Here is a 23,983-nt window from a genome sequence, read left to right as displayed (position 1 = left end):
GGGGTCTTAATAGAATCCACAAGCCCCACCTTTTGACTTCTCCCAAGTTGTAGCCAATTCATGCCTCCATAGACTTCTTAAAACAGCTGCAGGGCCATCTCAAAACGTACATGCCAGGCCTCCCCTACTCCCCCCCCCCATTCAAGTGTTTAGTTGGAGGGTTGTAATGGGGTTTTCCCATAGTCATTTGTCACTGAAGCTAACAGCCAAACACATCTCCCCGCCCCTGGCTCTATATTCTAGTCACTGCTCTGTAACCATTCAAAAATACATAAAATAGAAAGATGATGGCACATTAGTATTGCAGTAGTGAGAATGCCCATCAAAGGGTGAAAATGTTTGACGTCTGCAGCATAGTCCTCCTTGCCACTGAGAGGTCAGAATCTTCAAATAAGCTAACAAGGAGAGGGGATTGGTTTATTGGCTGCTGATGCCGCAATGGTCTTTCACGCTGCATTGACAGAGTCATTTTGTGCCTTTGGGGTGGTGCCCTTGGGAAGGCTCCCTCCCAAGCCAAATGGCACAGGTTCCCCCAACAGTCTGTGGTTACCTTCCCCTTCCACTCAGCTTTCTTATGTGATCTCTCCCTTCTGCACTGATGAAGCAGTTCAGGAAGTCAAAGGGGTTTCCCACAACTGTCTGGAAGATTACGTTCCAGATTTCCTTCGTGCACATTATATGCAACAGACACTGTTTGAAATCTAAGTGGTGCCAGGGCACCCTCACTACTGTCATGTCAGGTCCACCTCTGTTATGCAGCACCACGGTGTGTGCAGACCTGCCTCCAGGCTGGTTTGCTACTGAAATTCCTTGCTCTTGATTGGCTGGCTGGCAATTGAAAGTGGGCACTGAGCAGTGGTGGTGAACTCTGCCTCCTCAGATGTACACAAGTGCATCACAGAACTGCAGAAGGAGCTGCTACATTTCAAATCTAATTTGTGTGTCTATGTTCAAAATGTATATAATGCTCACCATTGTGAAAGGCATCATGCGTGTATTTAATGCTAGAACACAATTTCCTTTTTCTTAACTGGCCTTACCAGGCCCCAGGTTTCATGCCTGCCAGCACTTGACCCACCAGTTGGGCCTTCATCAAACGTAGGGTTCCTTCACTCTTGTGTGGGATGCTTGAGAGACCATAATGGGTGTGTCACTTGAACCAGCAGTTGGGCCTTCGTCAACATAGGGTTTCTTTACTCTTCTGTGGGACACTTGAGAGACAGTAATGGGTGTGTTTGAAATTTTGTTCACTTGATGATCTGAAGGAAAGGTAGCTAAAAAGGTATGAATGCTGGAAGACTTTAACTGAGACATGTTTGTGTAAATAAACCAGCCTTCCCCAACCTTCCCAGTGGCTGGCTGGGGCATGCTGGGTGGTGTAGTCCTGTACATCTGAGAGGCATCAGGTTGGGCAGGGCTGAAATAAAAGAACTGAAACTTGATATTTTTGTTGCCCCTCCCCCAAAAAGATACTTGGAGGGCTACATCAGACATGACCATTTTCCATGTAGATATCATTTCCATGTAAGAAAAACAGTGGAAAATGTTTGTACACCAACATGTACATTTACTGCAGACAGCAGTGCTTTTTCCTACATAGCAGTGGTATGTAGGAAAATGATCATGTGTGAAGTGGATCGTGGAGAATGGGATGCTCCTAGTAGGAGGGGAGAGAAGGCAACTAAGGCTGCCCATTTTATTCCAATTTTGAAAAGCCGTTGGCTATGTAGCTTCCTGCCACCACTGCTCAATCTCCGGCTCTGTTTCTTGTCTCCTGGACGATAAGCTCCTAATGTCCTTTATGGGGAAGGGGGCTCCTCCATGCAAACCCTGCCCTGCTGATAAGATCTATATGCATTTGGCAATGCAAGGGAAATTGTGTGGGCAATGCAACTGAAACTGCACAAAACATTTTTTGGCAAAGCAAAAGCAGCAAAGGCGGAGTTTCTATTCTCAGCAGTTTGTTTCAGGGAATGAGTGACCTCCCACTCACTGCTACTGGTGGGGAGTTTATTAGAGTGATGCTCCTGCCAAGACGGACTGACCTCTGCTCCTATGTCTGGTGGGAGTGGCACAACTGTCAGCCAAGGCATAGCCACCACGTTTCCAGGGCAGAGTCTACTCATCCCTTTCGTCAGTGCTTCCCCCTTCAGTTGGAAAATGAAAACATGGAACTAGTATCCACACAGGAAACCAGCATGTCTCTTCTTTTCCTCTTGTGCCATTCTTCCTCACTGCTTCAGGTAACTTCAACCCACCCAACCCCCACCATCTCGCAGATGTCTTTCTTGCATTTTTATGTGCTTCCCCCACGCTGATGTTTCCTCAATAAAGTTGGTTTCTTGCCCTGGGCTAATTGCCTTTTGTGAAGCTATGCTGAGTTAGAAGTTCTTAAAACTATCTTTCTGGGGAGAAGACTGAGTTACAGGACAGGAAGAAGGGGAAGGCAGAGCCCAGACCCAGCAGCCACCTAGTGGTGGAAGTAGCTCGGTGTACCACGTTTTGGCATGCGCTTATACCATGCACACCGCCACCATCAACTCCAGCTGGACCAGGATGCCATAGTCAGGGGAGATGGCTCTTGGCCTGTTTTGCTCAGGCCACAACTCATGAGCTCCTAGGCACATGCAACCTATGCTGCAAGCTGCAAAACTGGATCCAGCTATACAGTATATACCATGTTTCCCACAGCTGGGAGCCTGCCAGCAACTCCCTCCAACCCAAGAAACCTGTCACCGTTATGCACAATCCACAGGTCGAGGGCCTACCCAGCAACTCAACTCAAATTTAACCTATGGCTTGGTACATTTAAAAGGTGTCTACCCTATATATATAATGTTTGCCCGTCAGCAATCCTTGATGAGCCAGCTAGTGGGAATGTTTTAAATGTGTCATTGACCATATGGCCATGCTACATTAAGAAAAGCTTTTGGGTGGCACGGTGTAAGTCCAGCATTGTGTCTAAATTAGTTCCAAGACTAGTCCCTCAGGGCAAAGTTTTAAAGCCTAGCCCTGCATTTAAAGGAACCCCCTTTTTGTTTTTCATGGTGTTTGATGGCAAGAACTCAAGTTTGGACACAATCAAATATTGTGGACATTCAGGAAAGTAATTTTAGTACTTCATTCTTAAAGACAGCTCTGACATGAGGGGGACGTTCAAGACCAAAGTCGACACAAAGTGATCGATCAAACTATGTAATCCTGGAAGTGAAGACCTTGATGACTGTAGAATTTTCATATCCACGCCATTCGAAAATGGAGCCATATTCAGACCTGTGATTAAACTTCAATTATATTTTATAAAAAATAGTTGACTTTCACAGAAGTGAAGAGATACAATTGCACAATGGTGGACACAATGGTATAAATACAGATCACTGAGAAATTGCTCGCGAGAGGTTTAAAAACAGACTGTACAGCACCGCATCTGAAATTGTGTAACAGCCAATGGAATTTTATGTTTCTCACCCCTAAAGAAAATATTTGACTTTGGAACAGTATTTTTGAAAACAAAACAAAACCCCAACACCCAAAGAATATTGATGCACATTCTGTTTCAGATTACTGTCCAAATATATTTTGATGTTGAGCAATCAGAGATTTTTATTTTAAAAAATGATGTATGGTAGAAAAAAGACATTCATGCAGTTAAGCCACCATTAGTCTCTGACTCTAATATAAGGCAGATAATTAATCTTTTAATTTTTTTTTTTAAACAATGTCTTTAGCCACCGAATCAACTTTAGTGCTATCCATGACAAAGTCATGGTAGGCCTTGTGTAGAGTTAAGAAAGATATTTGTAATTCCAACCAGGACATGTTAAAGAAAGGCTCCGCCATATCTGGAATACATTATACTGTAGAAAAAGCTTCCCCCCTCCCTTAATTCTTACTGGAAAAAAGAACTTAAAAGAAACCCGGCAGGATGTTTTTGAGTTCGGCACAAATGACACTGCTTTTGGGTGGCCAAAATCAACGATGGATCAATGTTTATGTGTCATCTTCTGTCTTAATTATGTGGAAAAGAGTGACATTGAACAGGACTTGGTGTCCATTATTCCAGGCATACAGAGCTCGATCTCTGGCATTGTAGTCAAGCATGGATATATGAAAGTACTGATTATGAAAGGGTATGTCTGTGTATTCATATGTGGAGGTTTTTGTGGAATATGAGTAGTAGACCTTGGCTCCGGTTAAGTGAGAATTGGTGACATACAAGGTGCCACAGATCATGAAGGATTCCCCAGCACTTCTCTTTGGGTATCCTGTGCTCCAGCTTTTCATCACTTCTAATGTGTCCTGATTTAGCTGACTGATGACGATGTTGCCCGCATTCTGATTGGTTGCGTATACGGCCCACAAGCCAATTTCGTCTGCCATCAGGTCGATATCTGAGAAACCGCCCCAGGTGTACGGGTAGACATTGTGAAAGCCTGCATACTCCAGGCTACGTTGAGCAAGCACCCGTCCGGTATCAAAGCTGTACTTGATGATAATGTTGCTCTGGTATTTGTTGAAGTAGAGAGATCCGTTGTAGACCACGTGGTTGGTGCCTGCCCATTTGAAAGGGAGATTGTATGTCCTTGACTCAGAGCCACTGACAAAGTCTGCTATTGATTTGTATTCACGGACAATTTTGTTGTTGGTGTAACTGTCCATGTACCAGACCTGGAAGCAAAATGAAAAGAAAATCAAATGTTATCTGATCTTGCTCAGTGATGAATATGGAAAGGTGCCCAACCACACACAAGGCTTTGCCATTTGACAGACCAGCCTTCCCCAACTTGGCGCCCTCCAGACATGTTAGATTACAACTCCCATCACCTCCAGCCCTTGATGGGACGATGGGAGTTGTAGTTCAACACATCTGGAGGGCACCAGGCTGGGGAAGGTTGCCACAGACAATCAAGAGAATGATGTGTTGGGCTCAGGACTGCAGTCTAGACGCACCCTCCCTGTATACGTAACTGACATAACTGACACTACCTTCATTTTGATCTACCGATGTGGTTTGTCTTGCTTTCATGTTTAAATAATAAAAAGTGACACGTTTCCCAAGGGGGTACATTTCCCAAGAAGACAAAATTCATGAGCAGAAGCCTTTACACTTATCTAGAATTGATGTGGGAGCAACTGTAGAAGTAGTGGCAGCCACAACACTACAAACATGACATATCGGACGTTTGAATTGTCTTCTGACTGGCTGGGAGGTATCGCTCCCTTTAATAGCAAACTCAGATGATGCGTGCCAACAGAAATGGAATCCAAAAGGGACCACTGGGAAAAAGAGGGATGCTTCAGCATGTTTGGGGGAACCTTGCAGTCTGCAGTAGTATAAGAAATTGTTTTTAAAAAGGGTGCAACCTCCCCCTGCCAAAGTCTAATAAGGACTGAGCACGGTCAGTAGCTGCAGAACGTTCAGTGTCAGTTGGAAAAGAAAAAACAACAACAAAAAACTGGGATGAAGGGAGGGGAATGCACTGAATGAGCTCAGCATAGTACCCTGGAGAATGGCATAGTTGGCTGGCAGGAACCCTGGAGAGGAGCACTCCTGCTAGGAGCTAGCCATACACTGCAACATTTTGTTGCAGGTCCCCTTTGTACTTTCTATTGGCACCAATGCCAAGTGAGCTAAGATTGTTCACCATTCTCACCTGTCTTCTTCAACCTAGACCCCTGTTCTTTCTTGCCAACGAAGCACAATTATTTTGGATGATCTTTTTGGATTTCAATCCAGACACTATTCGGTAGACTGATGGAACTCATCTAATCTTCCCAACATGATTTGGCAACAAACCTTGCAGTCAGGCTCTACTGGGAGGGGGCAATAGCTCTGTTGCAGAGCACACACTTTGCATGTAGAAGGTTCAGGTCACCTCCAGTCAGAAGGATCTCCAGTAGCAGATACTTGGAAGGAACTTTGCTGAGGCCTTGGGGAGTCACTGCCAGTCAGTGCGGACAATACTGCAAGATGGACCCATGTCCGACTCAGTGTAATGTAACATCACATCTTTGTATGTGTGTTTATTTAAAATGTTTTTATACCTCCCTTCATTCTATTTAGAATTTCAATGACTAACTGGGAGAAATAATAGAAGCCACATACTCTGTTGTTTTTCTCAGATGCTAATGGATCTGTCATCCAAGCTCCGAAGCGGGTTCCGGATGTCTTGACTGTAATAGGCCCAGTAATTTTCATCAGCTTGCCACATGCTGAAATGATAAAAAAAACCAAACCCAAAGCGAGTCGGTAGAAATCCTCCACAAACCATAACATATGCCGACTGTATTCTTCCAGCTAAAAGTAGGGGTGAAAAGAGACTGGATACTACCCCGCCCCCCCATAAAAAAGGGTGATGTGGCTCACTTTCTTTTTTCCCATTCAAAAGAAAGGAGCATTTGCTAAGCTTCTCTAAACAAAAGTTAGGTTATTTGAACATTGTGGTAATGCAAACAAAGGAAAGGCAAGGTAGGAAAGGTTCCTCCTGTGCAAGCACCGGCTCATTACTGACCCCTAGAGGGATGCCGCTTACGCTGGCGTTTTCATGGCAGACTATAGCAGGGTGGTTTGCCATTGCCTTCCCCAGTCATGACTACAAAACATGTCATAAAAAATAGAGGTATCTTGCTCTTTAATGCAGGACTGCAGAGCCTCAGGCCTGGGGCGCAAATCTGGCCCTCCAGGGGGAGAAATCTGACCCTCAGGGGTTGCCTAGGGGGCTACGTCCCCTTTGTCTGGCCCTACCCCTTTCTCCAGATGATCAATGATTTGATGGTTTCCTGGCTTCTGCACTGTCCCCGCCCCCCATTCTAAAGGGTTGAAATACTTCTCCTAAGGCTTAGTTACTGACAGAAAGAGCTTTAAGCTACAATATACTGGTATTGTCGCAATTTGGGGCCTACCCCATTTTGCCCTTGGCCCACTGCCCACAGGAATGTGGCCCCGAGAGGTCCTCTGAAATCAAATCCAGTCATTTCTCCTAATATAAGCAAATCAAATGTCATTTGGGTTGGATCCAGATTTAGTCATACTTACGGTAGACCCATTGAATTAAATGGGACTTAAGAAAACTTAAGTCCCATTGATTTCAGTGGGTCTACTGTGAGTATGACTAAGGGAGTGATCTTATCAGGATAGGCGGCCGCTTCCGAACTTGGAGGCAACCGCCTATCCAATGCACGGCGGGAGGAACATGGAGGGGATCCTCTTCTCCACGCTCTGGCCACCCTGCATTCGTGGCTAGATGGCTGATTTCGGCTGTCTAGCCGCAGGACTTTGGAAGTGTTGTACCAGCACTTCCACACTTCCCGCCCCTGGGAACGCCCCCTTTTGCCCTGCTCTGCGCTGCTCATCTGAGCGTGGAGCCCAGGGATGATCTGCACTGCCTATGAGGCGGAGGGGGTGGGGAGGCAGTCTAGCGGCCATGGGATTGCTCCCTAAGTCTGGATCCAACCCTTCCTTTTTAAGGAGCATTTTGGGGGACTGATTAACTATTTTGCTATGTAATGCTGCTGGTTCTTTGCTGTTGAGTTGGAACTTTTTGATGTGCTGCTTGGTGTTATTGCTGTTTAATTATGTATTAGGGTTTTATCTAGCTGCTGGCCACACACCTTGTGGATCCTTATGGACCAAAAGGCAGGATATAAGTATAATAAATAAGTAAAATAAAAATGAAAATTTATGTATTTGCATGTGATGCCTGAGTGCAAAGGTTCCCTAACTGGGAAGCCTGTACTGCTGTCCTGCAGCTTGTCCACTTTTAAGCAGCTCTGTTTGTACAGCAAAATATGTTTCTGGCTGCTGGACCGTAGTGTGGAGAATAGAATGGCCCCTCTCCTGAAAACAGAAAAGCTGGCCATCCCTCCTGCAGGTGATGAAAGGAATACTAAAGAAAATGTAATAGACATTTTACATTTGCAGAGTTCACATGTCAAGAAGAATAAGAAGACAACGCTGCCTTAATAATGGTATTGATTGTTATGTTCAGATCCCAAATAAACTATGCTTCAAGGGTCTGGTTTTTTAATTCTGTTTTCAAGTCAATCCCACTCATCAAATGTCTGCAGAGATTTGCCAAGACCTCATCTCTTTGCAGGGATGGATTGGGAAGCCTTTGCCTGCCTGGGAAGGAACCAAGGAAAAACCCTCCTCTTCTGCTGCCATTATAGGTTTGCCCTGCCCACTCACAAAATCTGACAAACTTCAGTCTTGCTAACTTCCCCTAAAACGTTTGTCTCCTGTTAAGATTAAATGGGACTTACTATTGAGTATATGCAATTAGGAACGGGGACTATATTTTAACCAGACTTACTTAGCAGTGGAGGCTGGTGGCTCCGATGTCAGTGGGGTGATGAATCCACTCCAGGTTTCAATCAGAACCAGGCAGAACTCTAAAGAAGCTATCCAAGGTGCTTCATGTCTTGGACAGCTCCTCTGGTTTTGAGTGAAACCTGGAGTGGATTCACTGACCCACTGATATAGGACCCACCAGCCTCCATTGTTACTTAGGGACATCTGAAGAGTTTTACCTTTTACAATTTTATCCTATACAAGTTGATCTGAACCTGGACTAATATCATTATCCACCAGCTTTCACACTTCCTGCATGCTCAGATGCAATTCTTGGCTCAAACGTTTCAACATACATGTTCAGATGTGGATTTTGAGAAAAAATGTTTAAAAGTACGCATTTTGAGAGACAATACATTTAAACTATGTATTTAAGGGCATATTTAAATGTCCATTTTCAAGCAGATTTTTTTTTAATCACAGGTGAATGTGGATATGGGATGGAATGGAGTGATGGGTGAACACAAGCAAAATTGAGGTGGGCTGGAAATAGACTGATTTCCCCATCCCTAGAGTCAAAGGCCTACTCTTGGATATATTTATGATAAAATGGTAAAAAGCTACGTATTTTAAAAAGGAATTGTTGTAATTATTTTTTAAATTCTTTATACCTCATAATAACTATAGGGGTTGGATTCAGTCATTCAGAGAGTAGACCCATTGAAATCAATGAGGCTTAAGTTAGTCATGGCTAATAGCCGAGAGTGTCCGCTATCGGGCAGTAAATAAATAAATAAATAAATAAATGATTTCAGTGGGTTTACTCTATGTATGACTAAGTCTGGATCCAAACTTAGCAATGTAGGGCAAACAGGAAAAAACAGTTACCCTTTTTCTTTGTAAGATAAGGGATTTTTGGCATGCACTTCAGGTAGACAAGCCTATTTATCAGTTTATATACTAAATGTGGAATACAAAGCAACTGGATATATAGGAGCTCATATATGATCTGCCCCTTGTCTCCCCAAATAGCACCCAAAATGCAAGATTTTAAAATAATGCATTTATGGTTTTCTTTCGCAGGAAACTTTTTTTTTTTAATCCACCTTATTTTCATTAAAGTTACTGGGATTCTATTGCATAAAGTTATTTGGGGTTATGGATGACAAGCAGAGAAACATCAGCAAGACTTGCAGATGAATAAAGGTGCGGAGAAATGCAAGAAATGCAAGATCAGTTTAGAAATCTAGCATAAAAACTAAGTAGGTCAGGTTGGAGACAAACAGGATGGTGTGTGCGATTTTGATTGCATTGGCCCATTTCTTACCCTTAAGTTACTGGCAATAAATGCACTGTATCCTCTGAGCCTATTTCATTCATTTATAATGGGACAAATGCTCTGATAAGGTGCCTTCAGGCATTCAATCCATTGCCAGGGAAAACAGATATAATGGACCAGCCACAGATGAAAAGACAGGAATTGGTGAGATGACCATGGACTGAAATTCCTGCACAGCCCATAGCTCAGTTCTTGTGTTTCAGAATCTGAATTCTGGAATGGTTTCCAAGACACAGTTAGATAAAACTTCTAGATTTAATGGCTCTGCCTTCCCACATTCCTTGATACACAAACTTAGGCCTGAACAGACAATATGTCTGCCTCTCCTGGGCATGTGTGTGTGAGAGATTTAATTTAAATGTTATTTTTTAAAAATATTTATTAAGTACAAATATGTTTTGTTATATATAAATATGATATTTTACACACACACACATTCACACTCACACATGCACACAGAGAACAAGAAACACTCTACAATAAAGAGAAGAAAATATATGGTTGAATATTGTCCTGATATTTACAGTGCCAGAACATTGCAAATGAAGTCCATTTTTCAATAAATTTATCTGTAGTCCAATCCTTGACATTCTATAATAAGATAATTTTGAAAAGATTGCAGTATTCCATATTCTACAGATACTTTCGGAGTAACAGTTTTCTTTCAGTTTGCTGCTGTACACATTTTAGCTGCCGTCGGCAGGTTTACAACAACTTCAAGGTTTGTATCATTACCAAATCTTTAACATAACAACATCATGCTACTTTAGGATTTTGTGGCATTGAGCAACCAGTTAGTTCATTAAGCAAATTCAGATTATTGGTTCAAAGGGTTGTATAACTGGACAATTCCAAAATATATGCAAAAAATCTGCACGACCCACCCTTTTTTGTTTTGTTTTTAAGAAACAAAACAGTGCTAAGTTTTGGGTTCTTTTAAGCAATAGCAGCTGCTCGTGACCTGATTTGGATTGGGACCATGGCACATGAGGAAGGTATTTTTGTTTTCAACAGCCATATTTGTTTCCACAGCAAATTGTCCCCTGAAGCTGCTATTTGCCCCCACCCCCCCTATTGCCATTGCAGCAAATATAGGGCACCAACTGCCCCTCCTAGGCCCTCCCGGGAAATATGTACGCATGGATGCCTCCATCCTATGGAGATTCCCCATCTGCCCCTGCACATCGAGCTGAAGACCATGACAAGCATCAGTGGTGGTGGATGACCACAATAATGGCAAAAAGGAGAGGCTCACCGGCATTTCAGAGATGTCCACTTGGTCAGCTCAGATACCTGGCCCTCTGGAGCAGCTTTTCAGAGGGAGCAGGGGCCTTCAGGAGGAAGGAGGCTGGTGGCTCCCTTCCTCCAGCGGGAATCTCTACTGGATCTGATTCTCTTCCATCCACAGAAAGGTGCACCTGAAACCCGCCCAACAAGGGTTTTGATAGGCACTAAAAAGATTCGGGGCCCAGGCCCAAAGGGCAGAAATCTGCATCAAATGGGCATATGTTGATTTACATCTATATGCAACTGTAGAAATAATTACTGGGATTTATTTAAATTTCACAGGAGACAAAGCCAGCCAATTTCATCCAAACGATCTAAAAATAATAATTCTTGAATCAATTTGCACTTTGCCCCAGATCATCCTAAACCAATGGAAAACTTTTTCCCTTAAGCTTAATTGCATTGCCGGGAGAGATTTTTGGGGGAGAGGGGTGTTGCGGCCTTTGGAGAGGAGAGGTCCCCTCCCTAGCTGCAATCCCCATAGAAAATTGCCCCCCCCCCCGCATGGCAATTAAGCTAAGAACAAAACCTTCCATTGGCACCAATGGACACTCAGGGCTCTGGGGAATAGACTTGGGGCTATAGCCCCATGAGCCCAGGCTTAGCAACGCCCCAGCGGCCCAATAAATGCACTCCTTGCATTTCCAGACAGGTGCCAAGCTCTTCGATCCCTGCCTTCTTGATGTGCCCTACGAGGATGCATCTTCCACAACAAAGTTTAGAAAAGCACCCTCCTATTTAAAAGGAGATAGGAAGCCTGTTCTTCCTAAATACTTTGGTTGACATCAAAGGGGAAAAAAAACTAGGGAAGAAAGTGAGTGTGATTAATGAGCCTTCACAGCTATCCAGTTTCCAACAGCTGCACCCTGCTGCATTTGCATGCAGGAAAGGCCTCAGAATGACAAGGTAGGCCCTGAAGCATGTCTTAGCGTGAGTGGCGAGCATGATGGATCAGGCTGTACAATTTTGAGCCACTTAAGGCCCGCACTGGAAACTGCCGGAAGATAAAATTACTCCGAGAATAACACACATCAACTGGCCCTGTAAGTACTGACCTTGGGAACACAGAGAGCGAGATTCTGCACTGATGGATGGGTGAGGCAGGAACCGTAAGATCAGGGCAGGAAAGCACCAGAGGAAAGGCAGGCCTCCGTCTGGTTCTCACTGAAATCCTCCCTCAGGATTGATTTCTTCCTCAGAGCTTACACAGCCAGTAATCCGTGCCAATTCCCTTCTTTCCCCATGATTGCATTCATTGAAAAGCCAATCAAAGAGACTTAGGATTAGTGCTGTGCCAAAAGTTCCAAAAGGGACTTCTCTGGAATGTTTCTGTAGGAACGGGGTGGGGCAAAGAAACCCGTGGGCTGACAAAATTCTTATAAAAATAAACACCCTGCCCCTAAGGTGTATAACAGTCAGTAGCAGAAGCTTTTATTCCTCCACCCCTTCCTTTAAACTGGTTTTGCCACTGTAAGAAAGCAGCAGCAGCGTTCCTACTCCCATCTGGGGCCATCTTGCTCTTTCTCATCTTCGCTACAACTGGCTTGCCTGATAGGCAGAGAGCCAGTGAGCAAGTGAGTTCACTGCAAGTGGCATCTATTGCTCCTCCTTCTCACCACCACTGTTGTCTGGGCCAGAGTGAGAGGCAGGTGAACACGCAGGTTGGAATGATGAAGAGGAGGAGCAACTCCACGGGGCTCTTGTCAGTGGGCCCCTGCTGGGGCGAAGGCCCTCGGCAGGTGCCTGACCATGCCTACCCTTGACACGGGCCCCCGTTTCGCCACCCACAATGCCTTGGGTGAAGAACACTATGTCACAATGTAGAACCCTTCCAGGTGGACTGGTGGAGAAAAACATGGCTGCCCCCACTGCACTACTACAGGATGGAACACTATGCCATGACGTAGCATCCTTCAGCTGAGGCACTGTGAGGCAGAATGGCCCCAGACTGGAAGAGGACCAGTGCTGTCGCCACTTCCCAGCAGCAATGAAACCAGTTTAAGGAAGGGGGAAGAAAAGAAGAAAACCCCCTGCTACTGACTACTGCCAATGTAAGCCCCCCGCCCACAAAATTTATAAAAATTTCAGCTGCCTAACCCAGAAAATTCTGGAAGTAAACCCGCCTCACCCCCGGCAGCCCAAGAATGTGAAAAGGCACTTTTAGCCCAGCAGTGCTGAGAAGTGAATTAATTTTAAGTCCCATTTGAAATCAGTTAGGCTTACGTCTGAGTAAACCTTCCTGAGATCAGGATGCAAATACAAACAGATGGATCACTTTAATGTTAATGTCAACAAAATGTAAAACCTGCATACATGACAATACTATTAGCAGCGTTTCCGTTCAGCCTTAGGCAATGAAGCCCAAAGATGCCATTGGTTTTAACAGCAAACATTAGGAACTGTGAATAATTCATACATGAAACAAAGTGAGTTTTTGTATATGGTTATTACAGTGAACAGATATATCTTCTTGCCATTGATCGATCACTGAAAACATCTCAGGGCGGAGAAGTGTAAAACTCTCAGTTCACTAGGTTTAAATTGGAAGAGTTTAGACCACTCAATTCTGTAAGTTCAAATTTTTGTTACTAGTACTCACAGGTTTATGGTAGGATTCCTCGTTTCTAGCTGTAGACATCAGCCAGACAAATCCTGTAAAACTAAGAGGGCTGCACAAGGCTGTCACTAAACACCACAAATGTTTCTCTTTTATCAAAATACTTAGATGTGGTCTGTACAAGCAGCAAGATTTGCTGACAAGAATCCTGAGGGCATAGACTGGACCATACTATTTTAGACTACATGGAGGGGGCATTAATTCTGAATGCTTCCCATGTAAAAACATCTCCCTGCAAGTAAAAACTATTCCCCAGGGAGAGAGGTTCTAGCCCCGCTCATTCTCTGTTGTGGTGGTTTGCATTTGCAGGGATTCTTTTACGCATAAGGGAGCATTTAGCCCCCCCCCCCCCTGCGGTCAGAAATGATACAGTCTATTCTGTCATCAGAACTGTACCACCTCATTCTGCTGCATGTGTAAACCAGAAGAAACCACTGAAGGAAACGTATCCCAACAAACAAAACTGAAAAATTGGGATATGTAATGTGTTAAAATAGACAAAATAAATTTATGTACACAAAACACATATACCAACTTTATAACCTAATTTTTGAAACAGCAATTAAGGAAGCAACTGTATGGCCGCTAGACAGTGGTCATAGGATATGCTGTTTTCTGGGAACCGACCTTGGAGCCTGTGTGGAACAGCCCCATCCTCCATGCTCACAAGAGGAGTGCGGAGTGGCCAAAAAGGAGCATGTCTGGGGACGTGCCGGGGCGGGGAGGGCGGAAATGCCTGTATGACACATCCAATGTGTCGTACAGCAGCCTCCTCTCCTGCTCAGCCCCCCTCCCCGCGGCTAGACAGCCAAAATTGGCTGTCTAGCGGAAAAAGCAGGGCAGGAGAGGCGCAGAGGGAACGATCCCCCCTGTGCTTCTCCTGCCTTGCTTTGGATAGGCGGCCGCCTCCGAGTTTGGAAGCGGCCGCCTATCAAGATAGGATTGTGCCCTAAGCAACTTATAACAGCATTCAAAGAAACATGAAAATAATCATATGTAAAACCAGCCAAATGCATTTCGACCGCAAGGTCTTCTTCACTGGTCATACATTTCAAAAATATTATTTCTTATATGAACCTATTGGCAGACACACACACACACACACACACACACACACACACGAGCGCATTTGTTTCATGTGTTTTAAATACTATTTTCATGCTCCGTATTTGAATGAGGGGAAATATACTTAATAATGTGCATTTTGAGAGAAAAAATATGTTCAAAATACATATTTAAATATGCATTTAAATGCAAGCTTTCATGCAGACACTACGGACTGATGCCAAAATGGGACAGAACAGACTTATAGGTGAACACATGTGAAAGGGACATGAATTGGAAATAAACTTATTCATCTGTCCCAGCCACTGAGTGTAAAGGCACTGGGATGACAGTTACTTTGTAAGTTTAAAGATGCTTTAAACAGTATTTGCCACTGTCACAGTAGAGCGACAGTGGTGCAGATGGTCTCCAGGACCATCTCACCCACACTGCCTCGCTCTGAGGAAGGACCCTGACCCTTCCTCAGAGCAAGGCATGGTGCAGGATAGGTGCTCTGGAGTGCCTTGCTGGAGCCCCTATTGGCTGCTGTCCAGCGGCAGCACTCCACGGCGGGCAGGCAGCTGGCCGGGGAAACATGGAAGCAGTAGCAGTGGGGGACCATATGGCAAAATGGGGAGGGAGGCAGAAGGGCTGCTGCTGTGGCAGCCCCGCAGTGATGGGAGGGCAAAGGGAGGTTGCAGTGACTTGGCAGTGATGCAGGGATGGGGGGGTGGCCGTGTGTCCTCTTTTACAGAGGATACTCCCCTGTTGAAAGGGCTGCCAGTGGGCTGCCCTCTGTTCTGAAGATTGGCCCAGTGGCGATGCAAACCAGGTGGGAAGGTGGCGGGTGGTGGAGCTGTTGTGGCCTGGTGGGGGCCCCTTCTCAGATTCACAGCTCCTCCCAATCCACTGCCTGTGGCAAGGGTCTCACCTGGCCTTTTGGGAGAGCTGGCCCTGTTTCTCTGTTGGTGTGGTACCTATTGTAGCTATTCCTAATTGTACGATAACTGCTTGTATTTGGACGTGTCCCCCCCCCCCCCATTAGCACAATGAAGGAAGGAAGGAAGGAAAACCCACAGAACAAGTTAGATGTTAGTAACAAAGTGGAAATTGCTCGCCATTGGTGTTAGCTGGGTTGGAACCAACATTTCTGTCTTTTATTGACCTGTCAGATTGCATCAGATTTGAGCTTACTTTTAAAATGAGAAAAGTGAAAAAACAAGCAATATAGTAGAAATGATTTCACATTTTCCTCTGTGGAAATGGCAAAACAACTCGGTCCTCACTGTTCTGCATGTGGATACTCCCTGACAAGAATTCATTTGATGGCCCTTCACAAGGCTTGCGTCAGTACCTGGCATACTTGGGCAGCTGCCAGGGCCCCAGCATCCTGCCAGGGCCCACTACTGATTTGGGCCCCTTAATTCCCCTCCCCCCCCAGCTTGGCATTCTGAGTAGTACCAGGGTGCTAGACTGTGCTACATTCTTCATTTCCCATAATGCCCCTTACCTAGCATTGCTCTAGGGTATTGTGGGAAATTTAAAGGATGGCTAGACCCAGCTGCCCAGTGCTTCTTGGACTGCTGTTGTTAGAGCCCAATAAACTTGCCAGGGCCCCATGCTAGAGGAAAGGGCCCACCAGAGGGCACGTTGCCCAGGTACTTTTCAAATCTGGAGTTGGCCCTGGTGTTACAGAAAGCTGCTATTTCTTCAGCCCTCATCTGCCATATAGGAACTAACTGGCCAGCCTTATTGGAGTATTATTAGCTGTAACTGAGGTAATGCCTTTAAGGAGATATCTGACTGCTAAGTGGGGGGATAATGATGGTGATGATGTCTCAGTTCCTCTGGAAAACAAATAGGGAAGGCTTTAAAGGCAGTAGAAGGCTGCCATGTTGGCAGGGGTGAAGGCAACAGAGGAGATGAAGGAATCCTGCCCTACTAGGCCTTTTTGCCACCCCTGAAATGAACTGCAAACGTGAGTAACTGTGAATATATTAGGGCGTACATGGCTTTTCCTCTGGTGCATGCTGAAAACGCCTCTTTTAATGGAACTAATAAGTGCCTCTTACCAACGTTTCAATAGCAAAGGATTGTCAGTAAGACACATGTCTCCACCACCTGTGTCTATTAGAGCTATAATTCGGATGTGCAGCTGTGGCTTGAGGAAGATCAGTGTGGGCCATAAAAACCATCTGCCCAGATACATTTTCCACAAGAGTGGTGATGGCAGGCGTTCCCCAGAGCTGGGGCTGAGCTTTCCAATGGGTTTAAATGCCAGCTCAGTCTTAAGAGCATGCAAGGCAGGATCTGAATGCATCTGTATTTTATTCTTCTGCTAAAGCAGGGCACTTCCTACGAGCATCTTCTCCAGACTCTGATAGAATATAGAATAGAAATCAGCATTCCTACATGGTGCTCCTATCCTGGGGGACCTAACTAGGTTTGTGCGGCTTCCTCATTTTCACAACAGGAGGAACAGAAAGACAAGCTTTAACAATGAATTTTACCGAAGGCTCAGGCAATGGTGTCAGGCCCAGTGTGTGCTTGATGTTTTCATCCCCGACAGCATATACATCAACCAAGTGCCCTTCTGATGTGTTGGACGGCAACTCCCATAATTCCCAGTCAGTATGGCCAATGGTCATGCTGGCTGAGAATTATGGGAGTTGTAGTCCAACACATCTGGAGGGAACCAAGTTGGGGAAGGCTGATGTATAGGATAGCTATCCTGGACACATAAAGTTATCGCATCAAGGCTGCAGTTCTCATGTGTGAACAGGCATTAGCGCGCATACAGCTTCTTCTGTCGAGTCTCTATAATCCATAACTTACCAGCACAGGAGTTATCCCATTTATAATCAGGATGTTGTGAGATTTTGTTTGTTTTGTTTTCGTCTCTGCATTCATGTCGCTTTGGTCAATGAAATGGCATATGATTAAGTATTTCTAGTGACAAGAGAAGCCCAAAAGAGATTTCACGTAGAGAATTCCTTTCCTGTACCTTTGCCTGTCATCTCTGTGCTATTTATAGTATCAAACGGAGATGCTGGGGATTAATTATTAAAAAGGACAGCTGAATTTAGACGTCACATTTAACTTCTGACTCAGTATATTGCCTCCAGGAAAACTAACATGCGTGATATTGGGAAATGCTCTTTGGCAAGATAGTAAGCACTTGGTAAGACAGTGACAATCTGTAAGTCTGGGTGTGAATAATAATGTTATTTCCTGATTAAATTTTTTGCTCGTGATTTAACTGAGTTCTATTTAAAGATGCTTTGTTGTATTCCTTCTCCTCTTCTTCTTCAATTGCTTTGGAAACAAATTATTATGTATTTGCATTTTTGTGAATTCAGCACACATATCCCCCCACCCTTTAATTTCCCTGCTTATTGTTTTACTAGGTACTTTGAACTTTTAAAAATTGCATTCCCTTTCATCTTGGATATGTTTGATCTGTATGTGACATGTGTTCAAAAATGGGAGAGCTTGCATTGATGTGAGAGAGACCTTCTCTGGAAATAATGAGCGCCCCTTTAAATATTGGACAAATGAGAATGAAGACAGCTCAGACTGCAGTCCTACAAACATGTATACTTGAAAGTAAGGTCCACAGGAATCAATAAGAGTTATTTACAAGTAAAGGTGTTTAGAGCCATAATCTACAGCCCGTGGAACGAAAGCAATCTTTTTGATTTTAATAGTGCTACTCCGGTATCTAGGAGCTGTGGACTGGAGCCATCTGGAGTGCTTTTTAGAATAGAAATAGAGTAGAGCATGTAGATTTCTTAAATAAGTAATAATAAAGGAAACATATAGACAGCCTTGGCCACAAAACAGTTAATACAGAAATAATTGGATGTAAGCTGTTTTACAAACATTTCAGGCATTATAAGATGTGCTGACAAGTGCAGTCACAGTGTCCTCACACTTGAGCATACAACCTGCAACCCCCAGCCCTCAACTCCTCAGTATTACTGATGAAGGCAGAAATGGAAAAACATTAACTAAGGGTGCAAGCCTATGCCTGTTTAGACAGAAAAAAGTCTGTCTACAACTCCCAGCATTCCCCAGCCAGCATATAGGACTTGTTCTGTCTAACCAGGCATAAAATTACGCTCTAAATAATTTTACGTTTATCTCATAGAGCAATCCTACCTGCAGCTAAGCCAGGGGTGGGTTTAAGGAGATCTACTTGCAGGCCACCTGCCAAATCCATTGCCCGGTTGCTTTGCCGTGGCCAGGGCAGGAGGTGTGTTGTTAGTCACACTGTGGCCAGGGTGGGAGGTTCCTTTACCTTCCCATTGACTACAATGCCCTACGCTGGCATAGCGTCTCATTAAGTCCAAGGATGTGTTGAGGGAGCAGTGGATGTGGTGCATCCACCTGTACCCCCCAAACACCTGTTTCCACCCCCACCCCTTGCTGGTGAGACATCTGCATCCATGGAGTGTTCCACCAGCATACTAGGGGTTTAAGTACCATCCCACGAGCAGGCCTCCATCATCATTGATGGAGCAGCACACCTACTGTTTCCTAAGGCCCGCCAGCTGGCCTCCCAGAGAGGTTAGGATTGACCCCTCCAGTCATTGTTTAAGTCTGTAATTTCTTCGACTCTGTTATGTGAAGGATCCATAGCCTAACTAAATGCACTGTTTAGTTTTTCACTATATATCACACATACGTACAAATATTTATAAGGAGACACATGAGTTGGAAGTGAAAGGCACTTACACATTTGAGGTGACATGTTACCTACTATGTGGGGAGTTAATCGTTGACTAACCACCCAGCAGACATAACCACTTACACCTTTTTCAGCAGGTGTGGGAAACCTGGTGCCCTCCAGATGTCAGAATGCAAGCCCCATCATCGTCGACCATTGGCCATGCTGACTGGGGCTGATGGGCATTGGAGTCCCAACAACACATCGAGGGCCAGAGGTTCCCCATGCCTGGTTTGCAGCCTACATTTTACATCATTAAGCTGAAAGAGGTGAGTCAACAAGGGCCTACTGAGTCCTAATTCACTTCAGCGTCTGATTTACTCAGAATATATATTTTTAAAAGCACAGGTTTAATTTTATTTAACCTGGTACATTTGCCACAATGGCCTACAACCTGCCAAAATATCCCTCCCTCCTGGCTTGGCTTTGTGCTGCTTAAATCACATATGGAAGGTTGGATCACATGCTCTACCTAGTTCTGTTATTTCTAATGCCTGAGTTGCCATCTCACCCAACCACTTCCATTGATATATTGATAATTGCACGATTTAGGGGAAACCCATCTGACTTTTTATATGCCGCAGAGGCAACATGGAACTGGACTGGGGATGGAGGAGTGGGTCGTTTTTTGGGTGGCTACCGATATGAACTGATCACAAGCCTGCTATGTAGGTGACCGCACCACTCCTTCCGGGCAAAGTCTGTGAGCATAAGGAGAGCCATTAGGAGGGCAATACACTTGAGGCTGTTCCTTTTTTATCATTTGGGAAAAACTGGACCGATGAATTCCAGATGGTTGTAAACTCCATCAACCACGTATGCAAGAAAATAAATGTGGCATGAAATTGTGAACTTACTCAGTTTCTTCATGCAGTCTCGCAGCCTGGTTTCCAAACTGAGCACTCGCTGGTGTAGTTCCTCGTAATCGTAGGCACCAATTTCCTCTTGGATCCCAGTGAGGACTGAAGACAGATTTCTAATTTCCTCTTTGAACTGGGTGATTAACTTGGCATCAGTTTTGTACTGTTCCAGAACTGGGATGAGTGGCAGGAGCTCATCCATCTTTTCTTTCAATTCCTGTGGAAAAAAGCAGTGAAGTATGCATTAGGGAAGCATAAAAATCTTATGCCCTCTAAATTCTCTAATAAGATCCTTTTAGACTTATTATAAAATCTACTCCTAAAATCCTCATTGATCTTGGTATCAAAACTATGATTAATGTCCCAAGAGAGATGTGAGAATCTCAAGATGAATGGCTTGAGGCTTTGGATAAAGCATATGCAGTGCTCAGTTTTTATTGTTCCTAAAAATAAAACATTTTCTTTCAAACCAAGCCTTTCCCAGTATTTGAATAAAATAACCAGATTTTTTTGTATATATAAAAAGCTGTTCTAATCAGAAACAGACCATTTAGTCCACACAATAGCTTAACACTTATCTATTGTCAAGGTTGCCCTTATGACCGGAACCCCTTGAGCAACTCTTTAAGGATCTTTTGCCTCCTTAAGAGTCCCACCTTCTTTCCTTTACCTTCTCTTTTCCAGTAACGTGGGGTGACTGACATTCTAGACTCAGGGTTTAACTACAAAAACTTACTAGTAGATTTAAAACAAACAAATTACAACTAAAGGTATTTACACAATAGAGTTGAGTGATACAAAAGGCCTTAATAGAAGATAAAAGTTGCAAGGTTTTAAATATATAAGTAGCTGAAAAACTACTGAGAGCCAGTGTGGTGTAGCGGCTAGAGTGTTGGACTGGGAGTTGGGAGATATGGGTTCTAGTCTCCACTCAGCCATGGAAGCTCACTGGGTGACTTTGGGCCAGTCACAGACTCTAAGCCCAACCTACCTCACAGGGTTGTTGTTGTGAGAATAAAATGGAAGAGAAGGAGGACTATGTATGCCGCCTTGGGTTCCTTAAGGAGGAAAAAAGGCAGGATATAAATGCAATAAATAAATAAATAAGCAAGTTCCTTTAACCTAGCTGTGCTTAGACGTTTTTCTAGGTTGCTCCTTCCTGCTCTCTCTTCAGACTCTGCTCTCACTGCAGGCTCTGGCTACCTTTCCCTTGCTCTTGCTCTGGCTGCAGCCTGGTGAAGAAATGAAACTTACAGGGGAATTGAAACAGAAACTTAACCGGAGAAATGAGACTACTCCTCTCAGGGATACCCCCTCTGAATGGAAAACTTCAGGCCTCTAAGCCTGACCTTTTTTCACTTTGCCTCTGTAGGCCTCAAACCATCACATCTATACATTGAGGTTATGTTCTTGTTACAGAATCACCTGATCCAACAAGAACACCCCTTTCCATTCAACAAGTGGGGTTGGATCTAGGTTTAGTTATTTCTAGAGTAGACCTACTGAAATCAGTGGGACTAAAATTAGTCATGACTCACTCAAGTTCCATTGGTTTTAATGGGTCTGCTCTAGGTATGACTAAATCTGGATTAAACCTGTGGTCAAAGGTTTGGTGAGGAGGAAGGAGAGCCTTGTCCATGTGAGGATCTCTAGAACTAGGCCAGTGGTTTTATAAACCTTTCCCAGTTTTAACCTTACACTTAACAGGATATCTCTCTCTCTCTCTCTCTCTCTCTCTGTCTGTCTGTCTGTCTGTATGTATGTATGTTATTCTGCCAAAAGACAACAAATACAAGGAGGGTACTAGTACCTCTAAAATCGCTCACAAGGCTATTCCCCTAAGGAAAATTATTTTGTGCAAATGTCTGGTCTGACTTTCATAATAAAGCATTTAGATTGTTCAGTACAGCCCCCCTCCATCCTTAAAGTGATTCTATAACTGTTTTCCTAGTGCTTTATACTTCTTTTGCCTGTGTGTGTTTTTTTTAATCTTCCACTTAATGAGTTTCATCAATCATGCTGTCAGTCAGTCTTCTATTTTTGAAGATGGAAATATTTTCTGTTTCTGCCTAATCTGAATAATTCAAGTTCCAAAATGTCCATCTTTCAAACTGAAATCCTGGAGAAGTGTGTTATGAATCTCCACCTACCTCCCATGCCTTAAGAACTTCCAGTGAGGTTCTGTGTAGGGTACCTTATTTCGTGGATGCAAGATTAGAATCCATTAGGTTAGAGGTGGGCAACTTATGGCCCTCCAGATGTTTGGCCTACAACTCCCGTCAGTCCGAGCCAGCGTAGCCAATGGTAAGGGAGGATGGGAGTTGAAGGCCAAAACATCTGGAGGGTCACAAGTTGCTCACCCCTGTATTAGGGGAAGGGCCTGTTCAGTAGCTGCCCTGGTACTGTGGACTGTCCGAGGAAGTGTGTTTAGCACTGTCAGTATCCCTCTCAAAACTCTATCAGCAGTAGCATTTATAATTGTATTTAGATTTAAGCAAGTGGGAGATATTTTATATCAGGATGTTTGAGACACAGAAGAAGAGCAAAGAGAATAGGAACCAAGCATTGTAATACAGTTGCCACCAAAGTTTGCTGAAAGTGAAGTTTGGAGGAGAAGTTGAAGATTCTTGCTTGGGTGAAACATCTAAAGAATTTCAAAGGAAGCAAAAAAAGGAAAAAAAGAAAAAGGAATTGGTATATAACTAGCAAAATTTCTTAGCCCACCTATCCCTAACTTATCCCACCCCTTGTTGTTGTTGTTCAGTCGTGTCCGACTCTTCGTGACCCCATGGACCATAGCACGCCAGGCCTTCCTGTCCTGCGCTCTCTCCCGGAGCGTGCTCAAGTTCATATTCATTTCATCCGTGATGCTATCTAGCCATCTCATCCTCTGCCGTCCCCTTCTCCTTTTGCCTTCAGTCTTTCCCAGCATCAGGGTCTTTTCCAGGGAGTTTTCTCTTCGCATTAGGTGGCCAAAATATTGGAGCTTCAGCTTCAGTATCTGTCCTTCCAATGAGCACTCAGGGTTGATTTCCTTTAGGATGGACTGATTTGACCTCCTTGCAGTCCAGGGCACTCGTAAGAGTCTTCTCCAGCACCACAGTTCGAAAGCATCAATTCTTCGGCGCTCAGCCTTCCTTATAGTCCAGCTCTCACAGCCATACATTACTACTGGGAAAACCATAGCTTTGATTAGACGGACCTTTGTCGGCAAGGTGATGTCTCTGCTTCTTACTATGCTGTCTAGGATGGCCATAGCTTTCCTCCCAAGGAGCAAGCGTCTTTTAATTTCATGGCTACAGTCACCGTCTGCGGTGATCTTGGAGGCCAAGAAAGTAAAATCTGTCACTGCTTCCATTTCTTCCCCTTCTATATGCCAGGAAGTGATGGGGCCAGATGCCATGATCTTAGTTTTTTTAATGTTGAGTTTCAAACCAGCTTTTAAACTCTCCTCTTTCACCCTCAACAAGAGGCTCTTTAGATCCTCTTCGCTTTCTGCCATTAGGGTGGTATCGTCTGCATATCGGAGGTTATTGATAATTCTCCCAGCAATCTTAATTCCGACCTCTGATTCATCCAACCCGGCATTTCTCATGATGTACTCTGCATATAAGTTAAATAAGCAGGGTGACAATATGCAGCCTTGTCGTACTCCTTTCCCAATTTTGAACCACTCGGTTGTTCCATGTCTGGTTCTTACTGTTGCTTCTTGACCCTCGTACAGGTTTCTCAGGAGACAGGTAAGGTGGTCTGGTACTCCCATCACTTTAAGAATTTGCCACAGTTTGTTGTGATCCACACAATCAAAGGCTTTAGT

General features: G+C 44.2%; 1 protein-coding gene and 1 long non-coding RNA gene across 3 annotated transcripts in view; one reads left to right on the top strand and one right to left on the bottom strand.

The window, feature by feature from the left end:
- Positions 1-3,106: 3,106 nt before the first annotated feature.
- OLFM3 (olfactomedin 3) overlaps positions 3,107-23,983 on the bottom strand; it is a 239,231-nt gene continuing 218,354 nt past the window's right edge. For both annotated transcript variants that reach the window (XM_084851719.1, XM_084851720.1), the window contains exons 4-6: positions 20,164-20,383; positions 6,107-6,213; positions 3,107-4,668 (exon numbers count right to left, since the gene is read on the bottom strand). In XM_084851719.1, coding sequence (XP_084707845.1) covers positions 3,991-4,668; positions 6,107-6,213; positions 20,164-20,383 — 1,005 coding nt within the window. In that variant the 3' untranslated portion in view covers positions 3,107-3,990. The remainder of the gene's footprint in view (positions 4,669-6,106; positions 6,214-20,163; positions 20,384-23,983) is intronic.
- On the top strand, positions 11,698-22,831 carry LOC146347885 (uncharacterized). Its single transcript, XR_014790466.1, has 3 exons — positions 11,698-11,959; positions 19,405-19,575; positions 21,949-22,831. It is a non-coding gene; the product is annotated as an uncharacterized LOC146347885 (long non-coding RNA).

This window comes from Heloderma suspectum, chromosome 4, assembly GCF_057233095.1.
Source record: "Heloderma suspectum isolate Gila_16-S chromosome 4, 16-S_ref, whole genome shotgun sequence".
NCBI lineage: Eukaryota > Metazoa > Chordata > Lepidosauria > Squamata > Helodermatidae > Heloderma > Heloderma suspectum.
This window is presented reverse-complemented; position numbering and strand designations above follow the sequence as displayed.